Here is a 19,701-nt window from a genome sequence, read left to right on the forward strand (position 1 = left end):
ACCTCCTCCAAATGGAGGTCCAATGATCCTATCAACAAATGGACTTGCCTATGCCTATGGCTCTACCTCTGGCTGGGCCTCTATTGGTTGTTGTCGTTAGTCACTACAGACGCAATTAGTCTCTAACACCTCTCTGTAGCGTCATCCCCTTCATGCGAGGTTCCCTTATAGGAGGGGTCACATCCAACAATGTATGTTGTTCGCTTCATGCGAACCATTAAAAGTCTGAAATAAAACTCAAAACATTAAATTAGTAATAAAAATATGATAATGAAAAGGAAAAAAATATTAAACTATTAATAAAAATAATAACAAAAAGAAAAAACATTAATTAATAAAAATAGCAACAAAAAGAAAAACATTAAACTATTAATGAAAATAAAAAAATTTAAAACATTAAACTCTCAATAAAACTAAGAAAATGAAATAAAAACATTAAGACCACAACAAAATTACAATTTCGTTATGTGTCTTGCCAAAACACAACGGAATTGTGAGTTCGTCGTGTGTTATACCAAAACACACAACGAAATCATGATTTTATTGTGTTTTGGCAAGAGATTCCATAGTGTGTTATGCCAAAACACATAACAGAATCACAATTTTGTTATGTGTCTTGCTAAAACACATAACAAAATTGATGAAACAAACAATAGAGGGTTGGGAAGAGTTTTTTAGGGATGGGGTTAGAGAAGGAGGAAGGAGGAACTTGAAGAAGAAAGAAGGAGGAAGGGGAAGGAGGGTGCCAAGAAGGGGAAGGGGCGTGGGCAGGAGGGAGGGAGAAAAGACTTTTCCTCTCTAGGTAGGGCCCAAGAGCAAATTATACAGGGGCCAATAGTAATCCTCCAAAATGATTAGCCTCGACCTTGTACTTTTACTATAGACTTCAATATTTACCTTAAATTTTGAGTCCCAATTGGTGAAACTTTTTAACAACCCATTTTATTCTTTTAATTTCAAACTATTATTAATCTTTTTATTAATTTCTAAGTTTCATTATTATTTTAATATTGTGGTCATTTTATTAGAAAAACTTGAATTTTGGTTAAAAATAGTTTCAGTGGTTGATTAAGAAAAGTACAATAAATGAAAAATAATTAAATTTATTTAATCAATTTAATTAACTACTATGTTTATTATGTTTGTTAGTTTAGATTAATCAACACACATAATGTTGGTGTCTTCATCGGATCACATACCTTGCGAGAAGGAAATTAAGTAGCAAATTCTCTAGCTAATCATGGTTTGATGTTGAATGGTCAATTACATATTTTTTATTTTGTTTCTGATTTTTTATGTAACATTATTGTAATGGATGTAAGTTGTATTGCGTTTCTCTGCAGTTTTTAATGTTATCTTGTTGGTGGTGTTCCCACTCCTATATATATATATATATACAAACAAGGCCCTGACTACTTTTTCTCTGTCCTGTTGACACCTGTCCAGTTGTAGGCCTTCTTTTGCTCATCTTTTGCTCATTGCCGTGTTTAATGCTTCTTCTTTCCTCATTCTTGTGTGTTGCCACCTGTCCTGTTGATTGCTCACTTCAGTGCACGTGTGTTGTCTCTTTGTTTATGTTCGTCCTCTTTGTTTATGTTCGTCCGTCCTGTCCCTTTTCTGCTTTCCATTTTTTTTCCCATTTCTTCTTTTCGCATTTTCTGTGCTCACTCCGTTCACTATTTCTCTCCTTTGCACTTGCTTTCTGAACTTTTGGTTTGTGTTGCATTTGCTTTTTTTTTTTTTCGGTTATGTGTTCATTGTCAGTTTAGCTTTTTTAGTTTCCTTTGGACTAAAGTGCTGAGAACATGCGTGAGCTTTGCCTGATTCTGATTTACATTGCTACTGTTTATGCCTTTCTGTTTGTTTTGATGCCTACAACTGTTTCTATTTTGTTTTTTTTAAACAGGTTTGCATGCATATGTTTGTTTTGGCCTTTATGTTCGTTTGCATGCATGTTTTCAAAAACATTTACCTTTGTGTTTGTTTTTTATGTGTATTGTTTTGGACTCTTCATTTTCCTTCATGTTTAAAGCTTTGCCTTTGTAGTTGGGTTTTTTTGTGTATATTTGCTTTGTACTGAAAAAAAAAATATATACTTGAGCTTTTTGTCTCATTTTTATTGTCATTTAGTTTCGTTGTATTTGGTTGTATATTGTTTAGGAATGAAAACAAATGTTGTCTCATTTTGGTTTTTGCTTTGGACTAAAAATAAATGTAACCTTTGTCTCATTGTCATTCTCATTTTGATTAGTACTGTTTGACTTCTTCTATATCCAATCGTGAAGCTGTCATTTGATTCTTCTTTTTCCAGGTTTGTGTATGGTTATTGAGTTTCTGTCCGTTTTCATTGTTGTGTTAAAATCTTTTATTACTTTTGTATTTGTTTTTTTTTATTTCCTCTGTTTTTGTCCATTTTTTTTCCCTGTTACCCTTTACTTTTTTGTTGGGCTTTACTGACGTGTGTTGCTATTTTCTTCTGTTATATGCAGGTTTCTATTTTCGTCCAACTTTTTTTGCCGGATTGCTCCTGTTTGCTGCTGTTTGCAAAACCAAAAAGGTTTGCTAATGTATGCTGTTGTTTTGTTCTTACCACGTTTTGAGTTATGCATTTCTGTTTGGTTGGGTTTTTTGCAATGACAAAAAGGTTTTTAATGTTGGTATTGTCCCAACTATTTGTTCCTGTTGAATGTGATTCCTATTTTCCTTGTATTAGTCTCTCTTTTTGTGATTCGTAATGGTCTTGATTATCTGTGTTGTAGTGATGTCTCGCAAAGAAAATCTGATATCTGAGTTACACACCATAAAAGGAACATGGAAAATAGATGTGCGTATCACTGATCTTTGGCAAGCTCGAAAGCAAAATAGTAAACAAACAATTGAGATGGTGTTGATGGACCAAACGGTTATTGTTTTGTTCTTCCTGATTGTTGTTATTACTAATTTATATTGTATGTCATGTCACTTCATTTTATGATTTAAGTGTTTCAGGGTTCAAAAATTGGAGTTACTCTCTGGCAAGAACTCTTCACTGAATTGCGGGACAAGTTACAGTGTGGTTCTTCTTATTTGATTCAGAACCTGAGGATTGTTGACAACCAATCTGAATACAGAGTCAGCCCAGCTCCATATTTGGTTTATTTCCTAAAAACTACATCTGTCAAGGAAATTCACCGTCCAGAAATTCCTTCTAATGTTTATCTCATAACTCCTTTTACTGATATAATCTCTGGCCTCGCACCACGCCATACTTTAGTGGGTCTATTTGTTTAGTTTTTTGTTTAGCCAACAATTTTATATGCATCTTTGTGTCAGACTAACATTTGTCTTGCCTGACTATGTTTGACAAGATATTGTTGGTGTCATTGCTGATCTGATCGATGTTAAGACAGTTAATCCCCCTCACAGGATGATAGTCAGACTCAGGGATAACAGGTTTTCAAATCTACTAATTTTACATATACATGTCCTTATTATTTTATATGATGATATATGATATGATGAATGGGTTAGCAACAACTAACATACTGATTGTGATTGTTTGGTCATAGTAACTGCGACATTCTAATAACTGTTTGGGAGGACTATGCTATTAAGCTACATGATGCTATTGACAGAAACCTTCTGCTTCAGGAACCATTGGTTGTTATGTTGACCTTAGGTAAAATCAAAGATGCTACAGGTGTGTCTGGTGTTGGTTAGTCTTTATTATATAGATTGATTTACTCTGGGTAATAAATATGTATGTTGTTGATGGATATCATTCCAGACAAGTATCCCCTAAGGGTGCGGAATATCAAATTTGGATCTAAATTGTATGTCAACGCTAATATTACAGAGATACACGAATTTCGTCAAAGGTTTGTCATTAAATTTGCATTTTAACAGTATTGGTATACTGCAGCGTTTATGCTTTTTAGTTCCTTTACATTTTTTATACGCCTTAATGGTTGAACTCTAATTTTTTATATTGTTGTCCATTCAATTTGTCTGTGCCATTTTATTCTGGTGGGATGATCAATGATAAAGATGGTTCTCAGTCCCAATCTAGCCAGAGTAATGTGGTGGAAAAATTTCTGCAGAATGCTCAAGTGGTCAGTATAGGTGAAATCAACAATCTCAGACAGGTTAATAGTTGAACAATGCTTTTGTTAATATGGCCTCTACCACATGTTTGTTTCCTCATCTATTATTCACCGTGTTATAGGATTGTTACTGCTTAACTGTTGGAACAGTTGACGAAATCATTATTGATGCTCCATGGAGTTATGACAGTTGTCCTAACTGTACAACGACATTTGATCCATCAAAAGGTGGTTCAGATTTCCGTTCTTGCCATACCAGTGTGGTCGACACAGTTCCATGGTTAGCCATGATCATTTTTTGTACTGACTATTTATTTACACGCTTTGCTGTTTTAGCAAATTTCCCTGAAATTTCTATGGATGTCAAGGGATAAATTAAATGTTAGGATGGAGCATAATGGGGACAAAGGAAACTTCCTTCTCTGGGATGCAACATGTATCAAGCTGTTTGGTAAAACTGTTGGAGAATGTCGAGATGAGTTGATAGCGGTATCTTCTACACAATTGAACCATAGGTTAAATAATGATTCTGTGATTTTTCATTGATACCATATATTTCACCTGTCTAGGCTGGGGATGATATTAAGGTATTTCCAGCGTGTGCTGATGAAATCCTGTTGAAAACTTGGGCTGTCAGATTTAAGTTTCGTTCACAATTACGCCAATCATCTATGTTGGATGTGAGTGAAGAACTCCATCATATTCAATCATTGATAGCCACCCTTGGGTTGAAGGTAATAACTAAATAAGTTTATCACAGTATAAGGTTAACAACAATAAATGGTGTTTCTCCTGTGTTAATATTTTTCATGCAGGAACAATCAAGTAAGGGAAAAGGAATAGCTGTTGAGCCAAAAAGTTCACCACCAATTTTTGTTCCCACGGTGGGTCTTTTGTTTCAATATTGCATCATGTCAAATATTTACTTATGATATTGTTCTTAATATATATATTGGTAAATGTGTTCATAGCCATCGTTGTCACAGTCTTCTGATTACGATCCTGGAAACTCTACATGTTTAACTCCAACCAAAAGGATTAGTTGTCAGCAAACCAGTTCTGATTTTGATTCTGATGAGCATGCACAGTATCAGTTATCAACTAACAAACATATTCAGGCTGAGTAATTGGGACTTTGACAATCCTGTGGCTTCAGCTTCTATGTTTTGTTTAACATCAATTTGATCATATTTAATCTGCTCACTGAGTAGATATGACAATATATTTTGTGCAGTCCACCATCATTTCATAGCAAATGATGTATAAACAATCAAATATCGAATATATATGATATATGATAATTTTTTATTAAACTTAAACTTTTCATTGGTATTCATCCGTGTTATACTCTTTACCATTGTGAATACCATGACAATTTCACAATTATTAATTAAATGAATAACATACAACTATATCAATTAACTATTCAAATTGCGATACCATAGCATATAAATCGATTGGATTTGCTTTATTTGCATATTACTAAGTCAAGTTTGATTGTATGACGAACAAAATACTTGGTTTCATACAATAAACTGCTGTTGTATTTTATCAATTAGCTTTTAAACATCTATGAGGAGCAATCAACTTTAAATTCTTACAATCAATCAATTAATTTTAAGATTTTAAACATGAAACAAAAAAATTTAACTTATGTCATTTAATGGTTTAATTTATTTATTCTTATATTTATATTTATTTATGTTTTTATATAAAATTATATACAACAGGCAAGGGATAACACTTATAACAGTGTTTCGTTCCTTTTTCAAGCATATGGCAGGGTTTGTTTTTTGCTTTCAAATATGTTGCCATATTACACTGGAATCAGTATTATTATATATTTATATATGGTTTTAAATTTTAATTCAATTAGTATTAGTATTACTATTAATATTATTATTATTACTATTTTAATAATTATAATAAATAATAAATTATACTGATAATATAATAATAATAATAATAATAATAATAATAATAATTTTAAAAAAATTTAACCCATGCTTAGCGTATGCCAGACTTCCATAATTTATTATTATTTATATACTATTATTCATATATGCAATATTCAATGCACTGATTTTTTTAATACTTTACAATTATTATTATTTTGTTACTGACCTCATTATCTGCAAATGCATTTAATGTGTGCAGCTATGAAAATATATAGTATCATTGTTCTATGTTTTATAGGCGGCTATTTTTTGGAATGCCACACTCAATGCCTCGATGCATTTAATGGAACACACATAGATACACGTTTACCGGCAACACTGACTAAGCTTCACAGGTTAGCTGGATTCACCAACTCCACCAACTTATTTCCCTCATTCGACGGCCTTTGTCAATTCCCCATTGATGTCCATCAATCAATATCAATATCAATATCAATATTAATGCTATGCAAACAATTGTTAAAAAACTTTTCTTACTTCCGATTCATCTGGCAATGCCCCATTTATTTTCCAACATTTTGTTTCCTCCCTCATCAAAAATTACATGTTTACAACTTCAATAAGAAAAACGATGATCATAAATATTCACATGACAGATGATTTGCAAACCTAACATTTTAGAGCAGCAAATCATTCGTGCTGCACTAAACCATTGAGTATGAAATTTAATGCGTCTGAATACAAATTTTTCTATTGTTTTATTCTATTATGCTTTTTCTATTGCAAATACATATCCCTTTACTCGGTGAAGCAAATGCAAATAACTATAATGTTGGTATCATTTTAAAGTCAGCCTACTACAGCAACTTATTTAACTCAATTTCAACATTTGATTTTCCTATTGTTTGGCAATTATAAGGCAGTTGTTGCAGAAATCAATTACTCATGGACATATATGTTGAACGAAGGAAGCGTAGGAAAACTATTTTGCAAGAACAAAAAAGACAACATTCAGCTATTAATGGTGATACTTAATACAGATTTGTAATTTGTAATTTGCAATTCATTTATAGATTATTATTATTCTTCATATCATCACATTAATATTATATTATACTTACAAAAACTATTGTTATAGACAACTTGCAATGTATCTCACAATGTAGTCCAACTATTAACCATAATAATAACCCTGCTACAAGCTTCCAATCTACACCACCATCGCACGAGACTTTATCTATAGATGATTCTGAACGATGCTCAAAAAGACATGCAATCAATGTTTCTTCCATCCAGAGAAATTTGATGTCATCTTATGACAATCAAAAAAATATAACAACTGCTTCTACATCCACATTCCAAGCCAGTAATGCTTATTCCAATATAACACAATTAGACATTCACAGAGGTAATTTTTATTCTTAAGCTATTATCAAATATCTACATGCACACATTTTATTTATTATTACATTCTTTTCAGATTTTGTTCTACAGTCAACTTATATATAGAATGCCAAATTGGCTGTTTATTATCCAGATGAACATCAGAGACCAACTGACACTACACAACATGATCAATTTGTCGGCTATGACAGCTCAGATTTCAATGATGATGATGTCAATATGACACAGGAAAACATTGATATAGGTATTTATCCATCATTTATATTTTTTTATATTCTGTTCTTTGATGATCAAATAAATAAATCGAATATTTTCGGCTGATGTGTGTTATACCATATCAATATGCATAGAATACTCATTGAATGACCCAACAATAGATGATTTTGATGATTATGATGAACAGACCTTTCTATCTGCCTCATCTACATACCAAAATACAGGTTTGATCTTCCAACTATAAAATTTATTCAAATGTGTTTGATATATTTAATTATTATTCATACCTTATTTATAGGTGGTACTTACATTGATATCGGAGATCCTGTATGGGAATGCCCACATTGTAAGGCTATGATGTGGTATGATGAGAGGATAAATAAAGACAAACAAACAAACAAACCAAGGTTTTCATTATGTTGTTCTGATGGAAAAATACAATTACCTCTGTTGCATGAACCACCCCATCCATTAAATCACTTACTTTTCAATAACCAAGATCCTAAAGCTAAGAATTTCCAGCAATACATACGAATATATAATCTAATGTTTGCCTTTACATCTCCCGGTATCAAATTTGACAAATCCTATACCACTGGAAAAGGACCTCCAACTTTCCGTATACATGGACAAACACATCATCTTATTGGAAGCCTCCTCCCTATGCCTAATAACCCACCTAAGTTTGCACAACTATATATTTATGATACAGATAATGAGGTCATCAACAGACTTTCGCAAAACCCGTTAGTATTCATACTTATGTCACACATGTAAAAAATTACATATTCAAATAGTTGTGTATGCTGTTCTGGCTAATTTTTTATTTACAGGATGCATGATATGCTTGATGAACAGATTATCATTGCAATCAAAGATATGCTTGATCATCACAATCACTATGCTCAAAAGTTTCGAATGGCAAGGGACAAATTGCATTCTGCTGCAGTTCCAGACCTGAAGATGAAACTCATTAGTCAAAGACAAACAGACGGAAGGTTGTATAACTTACCAACTACCACTGAAGTTGCTGCCTTGATTGTTGGTGATGAACACTCAGCTTATAAAAGAGATATTATAATAGAAAAACAGTCCGGACTTCTGAAGAGAATACATGAACTTCATCCTGCATATTTGCCTTTGCAATATCCACTTTTATATCCAAAAGGAGAAGATGGTTACAGACTAAATATACCTCACAAAGATCATGCCAATATAGATGCTGCAAAGAGGAAACAAGTCACATTGCGGGAATATTTTGCTTACCGCCTACAGTCAAGAACTGATGAAGCACAGACTATACTTCATTCCAGAAGATTATTTCAGCAATGGATTGTTGATGGATATTGTATGATTGAGTCTCAAAAACTAAACTATGTCAGACAACATCAACAACAACTCAGGGTTGACAAATACATCAATTTAACTGGCTCTAATGATCATCCTGAAACACTTGGTAGGGACATAGGAAAGAGAATCATACTGCCAAGTAGTTTTGTTGGTGGTCAAAGATATATGGAGCAACTGTATTTTGATGGTATGGCAATTTGTGGACATCTTGGATTTCCAGACTTATTCTTAACAATGACATGTAATCCAACATGGCCAGAAATACAATGCAAGGTCACACAATCCAATCTGACCCCCAATAATTGCCCTGATATTATCACACGAGTTTTCAAAATAAAACTCAATCAATTAATGAATGACTTAAAACATGGCAATATCTTTGGCAACATTATTGGATGTAAGTAAAAAAAATTCTATGACTTTTTCCCTACTTTCTAAGTTGATGTTTATAATATCACCGATGTAAGTTTATTACAGATATTTATACAATTGAGTGGCAAAAAAGAGGATTGCCACATGCCCACATTTTAATTTTTCTGCACCCTTCAAACAAGTTACCAAACCCACACGATATTGATGAAATGATTTCAGCAGAAATACCTGACAAACAGAGCCAGGCACAATTATTTGAAATTGTGTCCAACCATATGATGCATGGACCATGTGGGTTTGCAAATAAAAAATCACCATGTATGGTCAATGGAAAGTGCATTAGATGTTTTCCAAAAAAATTCCATGGAGCAACAATTGTTGACCAGGATGGATTCCCAGTTTATAGGAGAAGAAATTATGGTCGTACAGTCATGAAAAATGGAATTGATCTAGATAACAGATTTGTTGTACCATACAATCCACAACTCTTATTAAAGTATAAAACACACTTAAACGTGGAATGGTGTAATCAAAGTACATCCATTAAATATCTGTTCAAATACATCAACAAAGGTTCTGACCGTATCACAACTTCTCTTGGAAATCAAGATGAAATTAAGCAATATCTTGATTGCAGGTATCCTTGTATTCTCACCTGATTTGATTAACGAAATCATTTAACATAAATTAATTTATTTGATGTTATATGTTTAACTCAAACTTAGCAACATATGATTCTATCTTCAACAATATATGTGTGCTGCTTGAATCAATAGATATGTATCTCCCCCAGAAGCATGTTGGAAAATTTTTGCATTCCCAATGCATGCGCGTTCCCTGGCAGTGGAGCGGCTATATTTCCACCTTGAAAATCAACAACATGTTTACTGGACAGATGATCAACAAATAGGTGAAGTTCTATCAAAAAACACAATAAAAGAATCCATGTTCACAGCTTGGATGCATTCTAACAAAATATATTCTTATGGATGGGATCTTACATATCATCAATATATCTCAAGATTTGTTTATGTTGCCCGCAAAAGATGTTGGCAACCAAGAAAACAAGGGAATACAATAGGCAGACTCATGTGGGTCCCACCTTCAGCTGGTGAACTGTTTTACCTTAGAATGATGCTATCCACTGCCAAAGGTGCACAGTCTTACAGTGACATTAGAACAGTCAACGGTCTGGTATATCATACATTTAGGGAAGCATGTTTTGCAAAAGGCTTCCTAGGTAGTGATCAAGAATTTATTAGTGCTTTACAGGAAGCTAATAATTGGGGTATTGCACACTACCTAAGAAAATTATTTGTCAAGCTTTTATTTATGAACACCATGGACAAACCATAATATGTTTGGCAACAGACATGGCAATGGATGGCAGATGATATCATATTCAATCATAGAAAACAAGGTGATTTTATATATTATAAATAAATATTGTTTACTCATAATCATTATGTTTATTATTTTGCTAATCACAGGTATTCGCCTTACTGAAAAGGAAACAATTCATTTATGCTTAACTGAGATTGAGAATATGCTACAAGCGAACAGAAGAAGCTTGCGAGATTTTCTATCCATCCCATACCCAATTGGATATGCACGAAACCAACATCATAATAATCTGATCCATAATGAAATGGCATATGACAAAGAAATGTTAGCAAAACAATACAACACGGCATACCAATTGCTGACAGGTACTTACAAATTATGACACGTTTGATATAGGAACTCCTTAATCACAATAGTATATATTACTATTTGTTAATATGTGAATATATAATTACAGATGAGCAAAAAACTATTGTCGATACCATTATGTCTGTGGTTAACACTCAATCAGCTGCAATTTACTTTCTCTATGGATATGGTGGAACTGGCAAAACATTTGTTTGGACAACTTTATCATCTGGTATACGCTCCAATGGTGGAATTGTTTGTACAATTTCTTCAAGTGGAATTGCTTCATTACTATTGCCTGTTGGTCAGACTGCACATTCCAAATTTGCTATACCAGTCCCTGCAACAAAAAATTCAACATGCAATATTCATCAAGGCCGTGAGTTAGCTGAATTATTAAAGGTTACAAAACTAATAGTCTGGGATGAAGCTCCAATGTGTCACAAATTTGCATTTGAGGCACTAGATAAAAGTCTTAAAGACATCATGCAAAACAATCTGCCTTTCGGAGGGAAAATTATGGTTTTTGGGGGAGATTTCCGACAGATCTTGCCAATTGTTCCAAAAGGTAATCGCTCAGACATCGTCCATATAACTATAAATGCATCATACATTTGGGACCATTGCCAAATTCTTAAACTTACAAAAAACATGAGATTGCTATCAAATGCTCCCCGACAGCCCAACAATGAAGAACTCAAACAATTTTCACATTGGCTACTTGACATAGGAGATGGAAAAATTGGACAATATAATGACAGATTTTCATAAATCACTATTCCAGATGAGTTTCTCATAAAAATTATGATGATCCTATCCATGCTATTGTTGAAGCCACCTATCCCAGCTTGATAGATAACTACAGTGACACAGATTACTTGCAAAATAGAGTTGTTCTTGCCTCTAAAAAAGAAATTGTTGACAAAATAAATGATTATGTCCTATCACTTATACCCAATCACGAACAAGAGTATTGCAACGCAGATAGTATTGATAAATCAGATGAATTGCTCAATCCTGTTTTTGCATTATTGCCACCTGAATTCCTATATTCATTGCAAACATCAGGTATACCTAATCATAAATTAAAACTTAAGGTTGGAACTCCAATCATGCTATTACGAAATCTCGACCAGACTGATGGCCTGTGCAATGGAACTAGGCTCATTATCACCAAACTCGGATCTAATGTGATTGAGGCTGAAGTAATTACTGGGCCTAATTTAGGAAATAGGACATACATACCCAGAATAAATATGTCTCCTTCTGAATCTCCATGGCCATTCAAACTTATAAGGAGGCAGTTTCCATTCATAGTTTCTTATGCTATGACTATAAACAAATCTTAGGGACAATCATTACACCACATAGGACTGTATTTGCCACACCCAGTTTTTAGTCATGGCCAACTATATGTTGCACTCTCAAGGGTCAAAAGCAAAGATGAACTTCATATTCTCATACATGACAATGATGGTAATCCAAAAAATATTACCACTAATGTTGTTTACAACGAAGTCTTTGCCAATTTATAAACAGGTATCCTTCCATCATACAATACAATTATGTTGTCGCATTAATTACACCTTTCTGTTTGTTTGTTTTATTCAGTCTGACATATAACACATGCATTATGTATGTTGTTGCATTCCAAAATTGTTATAGTCACTTCGGGGAATTCAATGCAACTTCAACTAATTTATTTAATTCTACATTATATTCTCTTTTACTCCTTTTGTTCAGTTTGACATATAACACATATACCATGTATGTTGTTGCATTCCAAAATTCCTATACTGACTTCGGGGAATTCAATCCAACTTCAACAAATTTATTTAATGCTGCAAATGTTATCTGAAAATTTATATTACATGGTCAATATCAAATTGTTTATTTCATGGTAATTTATTTATATAACTACAAATCATACAATAATTTACGAAATACACGTACAAATCCATATTATGGTTAATTAAATTGAAATCCTTTTTTATTTAATGTGATTTAACGAAAATGTTTTCCAACTACCTGGACCACCCCTGCACATTTTGTATTCGTGCTTACACTCCTATACAATTGGTTTTTACACTTCCACTTAGTCTACAAATAAATCCAACTTCAATCCTTTAATATTTAATATGATATGATATGATGAATATGAATGATATCATATGATTTAATTTGATGAAAATGTTTTCGAAGTCCCTGGGGTGCTGGAACAACCATCCACAGTTTGTATTCATGCTTTCAGTCCTATACCATAACCTTTTGAACATCCACTTACTCTACAAATAAATTCAACTTATATTCACTGCCAAATTAAAATTACACCAACGAATCCGTATTCCTAATAAATACACTGCACAACTGCTGCTCAACCCTTACTTTTCCCGATACGTACACGCTTCATACACGCTTCATATCCCCGCTTACTCTGCTATCAGATTGCCTTCTGAACTTTCACTTTGTTTACAAAAAAAACTGCTTTCCCATCCCACATAAAACTTACACCACTAAGGCACTATCGTAATAAATGCACTAAGACAATTACTGCAGTTGTATCTCCCTATACTACATCAGATGTAATCATTATCGAGAGACGTCAGTGCTGTATAGGGTTGTGACTCTTCACAACTCTTTTTTGCATCGTTCAACAACAAAGAGTCACCATTTAATTTAATTTCTTAATTAAATCAATCATTATATCGATATAACACCACCGCCACTTACAACACTTCTATACACATATATCTACGTATAGTACACATCCTCTTCATCTTCTTCGCATTCTGCCAAACCAAACTTAACTCCCTATTCATCTTCTTTGCATCCAAGAGTCACCATTTAATTTGTTAATTAAATCAGTCATTATATCGATATAACACCACCAACACTTACAACACTTCTATACACATATATATACCTATACTGCACTTCGTATTCATCCTCTTCGCATCCTGCCAAACCAAACTAGACTCCCTATTCATCTTCATTGCATTCTTATGGCCACTTCCGCATCACGCTCCACTATTGTAATTTATTTCTTCTTCTTCTCATTTTCATCTTTCTTATATCTGTTTCCTCTATTCCTTTGATTACTTAATATTTTCACATTTTTCGTATAGTTCCCACGCAATCCAATGGACAACATAAGATTCACCGCACCTTTCAGAGTTCAAAAGGTAACATTGCACATAAATAACGTTTTCTACTTAACTGCATTTCCATTTTTTTTCAACTGTCTGGCCTTACTTTCTTTGCCTGCAGTTGCTTCTCCAAGTTCCTTTCACCTATCACAGGCAATGGCTGCGCAACTACCCCAAATACGTTTTATTCCACTACGATGGCGAGATACATTTCATTAGGGTAAGAACACTCGGTACTAAATGCTTTTTTGCTAATGGCTTGAATGATTTTAGAAGGGCACACAACCTCCACGAAAGCGTGATTCTACGTTTGGTCGCCAGTGACAAGAACACCACTTTCACCGTTCATATTGACAGACTTGCACACCACCACTCTAGCCCAAAACCCATCATTTATAGAAGGAGATACATCTTTACTGTTGATATCACAGATGATATGCTACAGCAGAACCTACCTTTAGTGCGTTATACTACACTTTTTTCAGTCTATCATACTTTGTGGTTTCCTCATCAATTTTTTTAACCATTCTTTCTTTTGATGATACAGACACTTCCTGCAGCAGCTTCCAAATTTGTGTATGGCTCCAAAAAAAAGTATTACCATCCACCACGGACTTTCAAAATCCACCAAATGGCCACTCACCATCCACCAGGACATCCCTGCCATTACACAACCATGGTTCAACCTGATTCATGAAAAAAATTTAAGACCCGAAGATGAGGTAGTCTTTTACTACCGTTTTCATGACCATGCATGGGAGCTGCTCATAAGGAAAGCCATCAAATGGAACAACAGCAACACCGACCTCGACTTTGATGATTAAGTTTTTTTATATTCATCTTTTTTTTTAAAAAAAAGTTTAATATTTTATGTTTCCTGCTACCACCACCAGACAATTTGCTCGCTTCAATATTGCAAATATTTATGTTTCGTTAATTTTTCTCAGCGCTTTGTTTGTCGTTTGATTTTTATATTGATTTTGCGAACTACGTCGAAGCGATAGGTCAATATTGTTGGTATTTAAACGAAAACAGAGATAGGTCAATATTGGCTTCTAAATTAGATTAAATGATGAAATCAAATGAACATTTAAGTTAGATTATAGTATTCCATAAAAATATAATGGTTCGAATTTCTGTTTCAAATAAATGGTTGCAATTAGTAAAACTGTTTTGATCAAAAGTGTAGCCGCAGGATTAAACCTTCTATTTGTATGCTGCTGCCATTCGTTGTGTCTTTACCTTTTCCGGTTTCCTTTGCACTGAAATACTAAAAACATGTGTCAGCTTTGTCTGATTTCGTTCTCATACACATTGCTGTTTCTATTATGTTTTTTTACCCACGTCTGTGTGTAGTCCGTTTTCGGCTTTATACAAAAAAACCACATAGCTCAATACTGCCACCACCTGTAACAGATAACTACAAATTTGAATTTTTTTTGCTGAATTAAATTAAAATTTATTTAGGATCAGAATTAAATACTATTATTTATAGAGATAACAAAATTATTTAACATCACAACAAATTATTTGTATAGACTGAAACATTTTTTAAAACAAAGACTAAAACATAGTTTTTTTATGAGTCTAAATTATCTTTTATAATCAAAATATTATTTTCATATGCTCACTAAACATTTTTACAAAATTATTTTTAAAATTTAGTCCCTCTTCACAATTAAATACATCTAAAATAATTTCTTTCCATAAAAAAAAATATTTTTAATTTATTTCCCATGTTTCTTTTATATAATTTAAATCAACTCTAAAATATTTTCAACACAATCAAGTCTTCATGCAAATTATCTTTATGTTATATACAAACAGCATCCTGACAGATAGTATTTATATCACTTACAGTAAAAATATACAAACAGCACCCTGAAAAATATTATTTTTTCACTTACAGTCTAATGATACAAACAGCACCCTGACAAATAGTATTTATTTCGCTTACAGTAAAATATCGACCCGCGCATCGCACGGGTACTCCACTAGTTAAATAAAAAGTTTAACTTAATGTTATATATATCCTAAACAATTGCAAGACCAATAGGTTGAGTAACACGAATGTTCGTGACACAACGGGACCAAATTGTGTAACGTTAAGGCGCAACGTTAGAGTGCCATTCAATTTATTTAAGCCATATTGGATTATAAGAGTAAATCAGATTTTGATACATGAAACAATATTTACTTTGAAGTGGAAATTTTGTTTTCTTTTTTGTCAAGAAAGCTTCACCACCTCCACTATTAGTCTTCAAGAACGATGGTCATTCTCCAAGAAAAAGGAAAGAAGAAGGACCATCAACAAAACGTGAGAGCACAAGCTAAATATTATTTTAAAGTGCTGAATTTTGGATAAAATATTTCAATCCAATTATTTCTGTCACTTTTCATACAACAACATTGAAGGACTAGTTGGGTCGGTGGGATTAGTTTTTCACATCTACCAGCAGGGGCACCGCATCGGGGTTGGCAGCAGAAGGGACTGAGTTTTTGGATCAAGCAGCAGGTTGCCACTATGTTGGAGTTAGGATTCCGAATCCAACAATAGTGTCGGGGTGGGTTGGCAGCAACATGAGCTTTCTCTCGGATCCATCTGCATGTTGCTTTCGGCTCTACCAGCAGCGATGCTGCTATGTTGGGGTCGAAGTTGTTTGCTTGCAGAGGGTGGAGCGCGACACTGGTGAAATCACCCACCTTCCCAACAAAGAAGTTAATTATTGTTGGGTTCAGAGTAGGGAGTAGGGAGGAAATGTAAGTTAAAACAATAGAGTTAAAATTTAAATTAAAGCTTTCAATTACACGTCAAAATCTAATAGAAAGTATTAATCTAATAGCTCACATAATATGAAGACACTCTAACATTCGTGTCTTAACGTTGGATAATCCGGATCCATGACACAATAGGTGCAACACAGCAAATGCTAACACACTACTACAAAAATGCTTTTCTATGACATGGGATCAAAGATGGTTCTATAAAAATGATGCCTTAAAAAACATAGTGACATTTTTTAAAATAATTGTAACTTTTCAAACAAAATCTTCTTTGAAACATCTGTTCAAAGATGATTTTTGTTAAAACTGTTGTTGAAATAACACACTCAACATTGGTTTTATAATAAAACCATCGTTGTCGTCAAAGCTAACATACTCAACATCAGTTTTATAATAAAACCGTTGTCGTTGTCAAAGTTATTTCTTCTTGTTTTCTTCCACCGATAGAAAACCACATTTTTTCTTCTATGACTGATAGAGACCGAGTGTGCAACAAGAGATCTCGTTCGTGTTCACTTGATAGAAGCCACTCTCACCACGCACGCTCCCTCCCTCCCAGTGAATGCTCCCAACGCAACAAGAGTTTTTTTTGTTGGGTGTTCTTGTTTAGATCTTTGGTTGTTTTGGGTGGGTCAGAGGAATATGCTTCTGGGTAGATTAAAGTTTCAAATTTTGGTTTTAGATTTTGGCAGTCGCTTGCTTTCACCCCAACCCACCTTTCTTCCTTTAGTTTCTTATTAAGGTTATTGGAATACCAAGTTGTTGTTGTCTTGGATAGGATTAGTTATGGATCTAACCTTTGTTGGTAAAATTTCTATTAACACGTTTTATGGGGACGTTGCTTAGCTTTGTATCTTTAGGGGTTCAGAACTAGGGTTGTTTGGAAGCTCTGTTTCAAAATTTGAGGTTTAATCATTTTTCTTTATTCTCTGTGAATAATAAATTATAAATTGAAAGGCTTATATTACGTTGTCTTATTTTGCAGGATTTTGGACATCATGTGTAGTGATTCGAAAAGTAAACTTTCTTCCCTAACCCTCGTCATCATGGAGAGTAGTAACATTTAGAAGCAAAATCTAGATGGTTTCTACAACTCAATTTTGCTTGAATTGTCTGCTTTTGATGATTATGAAGATTTTAGAGGAGAGGTGGATGAAAAGGGATTAGATGTGAACGAGGTAGGCTTATGGTATGATAGAAGTTGGGTCAAAGAAGATGGGATCAGAAACAAGGACCTTTTTAATGATTGCTTCTTTGTTTTGGAAGCATTAAGGTGCTCAATTATATTCTTCTTGAGAAAGGAGGAGGTGTTGATGTGAATAGGGTCTGGGGTTCTGATAGAGCCATTGCTCTCCATTGTGCTATTGCTGGTGGCCCCAAATCCTCACTTGAGATTGTCAAGCTCTTGCTTGATGTTGGGGCTAATGCTGAGTGCCTTGATGCAAGTGACAACAAGTCGGTTAATCTGATTGCTTTTGCCTTTGATTCTTTGTTGAAATTGTGAAAGAAGGTTATGGAGATGTTCCTTTGCGGTGGTGGGGGAAAAAATGAACTCATGAGCCAGTATTCTTTGAATGTTGAAAGCATTCTTAGAGAGAAAGGCAACAGGAAAACACAACCTTGTGATGTCTTTAGTAGTGAGGTTGGGGTCTATAGCAGGAGGACCTTGATGTTGAATGTGATCAAGGTGGATACGAGATGAAGGTGCTTTATGATCTTCATGCTGATCGTCATCATCCATATCAACGGTGGACTTTGTTCGCTTCTTCTTTCTAAGACGTATATTCTCAGTTCATGGAAGGCTTCGTTCAAACTATTGAACAGTTCAAGTCTACTGACAAACTGGTTGAATATCAGCTGGAGGAGGGTCGTTGGTAGCATCATCGTGAATGGAGGATTGCTTATCCTCTAGACGCTTTGGTCTCTAGGCTCCTTTCTTTTCCCGTTTGTTTCCCGTTTGGTTGTACGAGGTTGAGTAGGAGGAAGGGGAGCCTGATGTAGCTCCATGTGGAGCTTGTAGGCCTTGGATCTTCTTCATCAATGGAGTCCTTTGCTTCTTGAAGATCAATGGCAGTAGAATGGAGAAGGAGAAAAGGTGATTGGAGACTCCACTTCAAGGAGAAGAGGAGTCAAGAACAAGCTCACCACCATAAGAAGCCATGGATAAGAGCTTGAAGGTAGGAAAAGATGAGTGGAGGGAAAGGGAGAGGGAGAGAAGGGGCATGAAATTTATGCCTTAAATGAGGTTTGAACTTTGAAGTGTAATTTCTCAAATGATCAAAGTTGAAAAATGCACACACAAGGCCTCTATTTATAGGCTAAGTGTTACACAAAATTGGAGGGAAATTTGAATTTCTATTCAAATTTCACTTGAATTTGAATTTGAATTTGTGGAGCCAAATTTGGAGCCAAAATTTCACTAATTACGATTAGTGAATTTCAGCTATGGTTCAGCCCACTAATCCAAGATCAAGTCCAAGATTCTCCACTAAGTGTGCTTAGGTGTCATGAGACATGTAAAGCATGAAGGACATCATATAATCACACTTAATGCATGTGAAATTACAAAACTATCCCTAATACAAAAACTAGTCTAGGTGCCCTAAAATACAAGGGCTGAAAAATCCTACATTACTAGGGTACCCTCCATACATTATGAAGCCCTAAATACAAGGCCCAAAAATAATGAAACCCTAATCTAATATGTACAAAGATAAGTGGGCTCATACTTAGCTCATGGGTCCAAAATCTACCCTA

At 34.1% G+C, this 19,701-nt stretch overlaps 2 protein-coding genes across 4 annotated transcripts; both read left to right on the forward strand.

The window, feature by feature from the left end:
- The first annotated feature begins 433 nt into the window (after positions 1–433).
- LOC114370869 lies at positions 434–5,304 on the forward strand. 3 transcript variants are annotated; one of them, XM_028328270.1, is made up of 11 exons: positions 434–2,311; positions 2,490–2,567; positions 2,760–3,432; positions 3,549–3,679; positions 3,767–3,857; positions 4,027–4,124; positions 4,205–4,362; positions 4,451–4,571; positions 4,652–4,816; positions 4,898–4,966; positions 5,054–5,304. In XM_028328270.1, exons 5-11 carry the CDS (start codon positions 3,815–3,817, stop codon positions 5,207–5,209), a joined length of 810 nt encoding a protein of 269 aa, XP_028184071.1. In that variant the 5' UTR covers positions 434–2,311; positions 2,490–2,567; positions 2,760–3,432; positions 3,549–3,679; positions 3,767–3,814; the 3' UTR covers positions 5,210–5,304. The 3 variants fall into 3 exon arrangements, with proteins under 3 accessions (XP_028184071.1, XP_028184073.1, XP_028184072.1); XM_028328272.1 differs by lacking the exon at positions 434–2,311 and having other exon boundaries at positions 2,341–2,567; positions 4,469–4,571; XM_028328271.1 differs by lacking the exon at positions 434–2,311 and having other exon boundaries at positions 2,343–2,557.
- On the forward strand, positions 1,806–3,699 carry LOC114371519. The gene is made up of 6 exons (XM_028328934.1): positions 1,806–1,858; positions 2,490–2,557; positions 2,760–2,902; positions 2,989–3,256; positions 3,348–3,432; positions 3,549–3,699. The coding sequence occupies exons 1-6, from the start codon at positions 1,806–1,808 to the stop codon at positions 3,697–3,699; spliced, it is 768 nt and encodes a 255-aa protein (XP_028184735.1).
- Positions 5,305–19,701: the final 14,397 nt, after the last annotated feature.

The sequence above is a fragment of the Glycine soja genome, chromosome 10 (genome assembly GCF_004193775.1).
Source record: "Glycine soja cultivar W05 chromosome 10, ASM419377v2, whole genome shotgun sequence".
Classification (NCBI taxonomy): Eukaryota; Viridiplantae; Streptophyta; class Magnoliopsida; order Fabales; family Fabaceae; genus Glycine; species Glycine soja.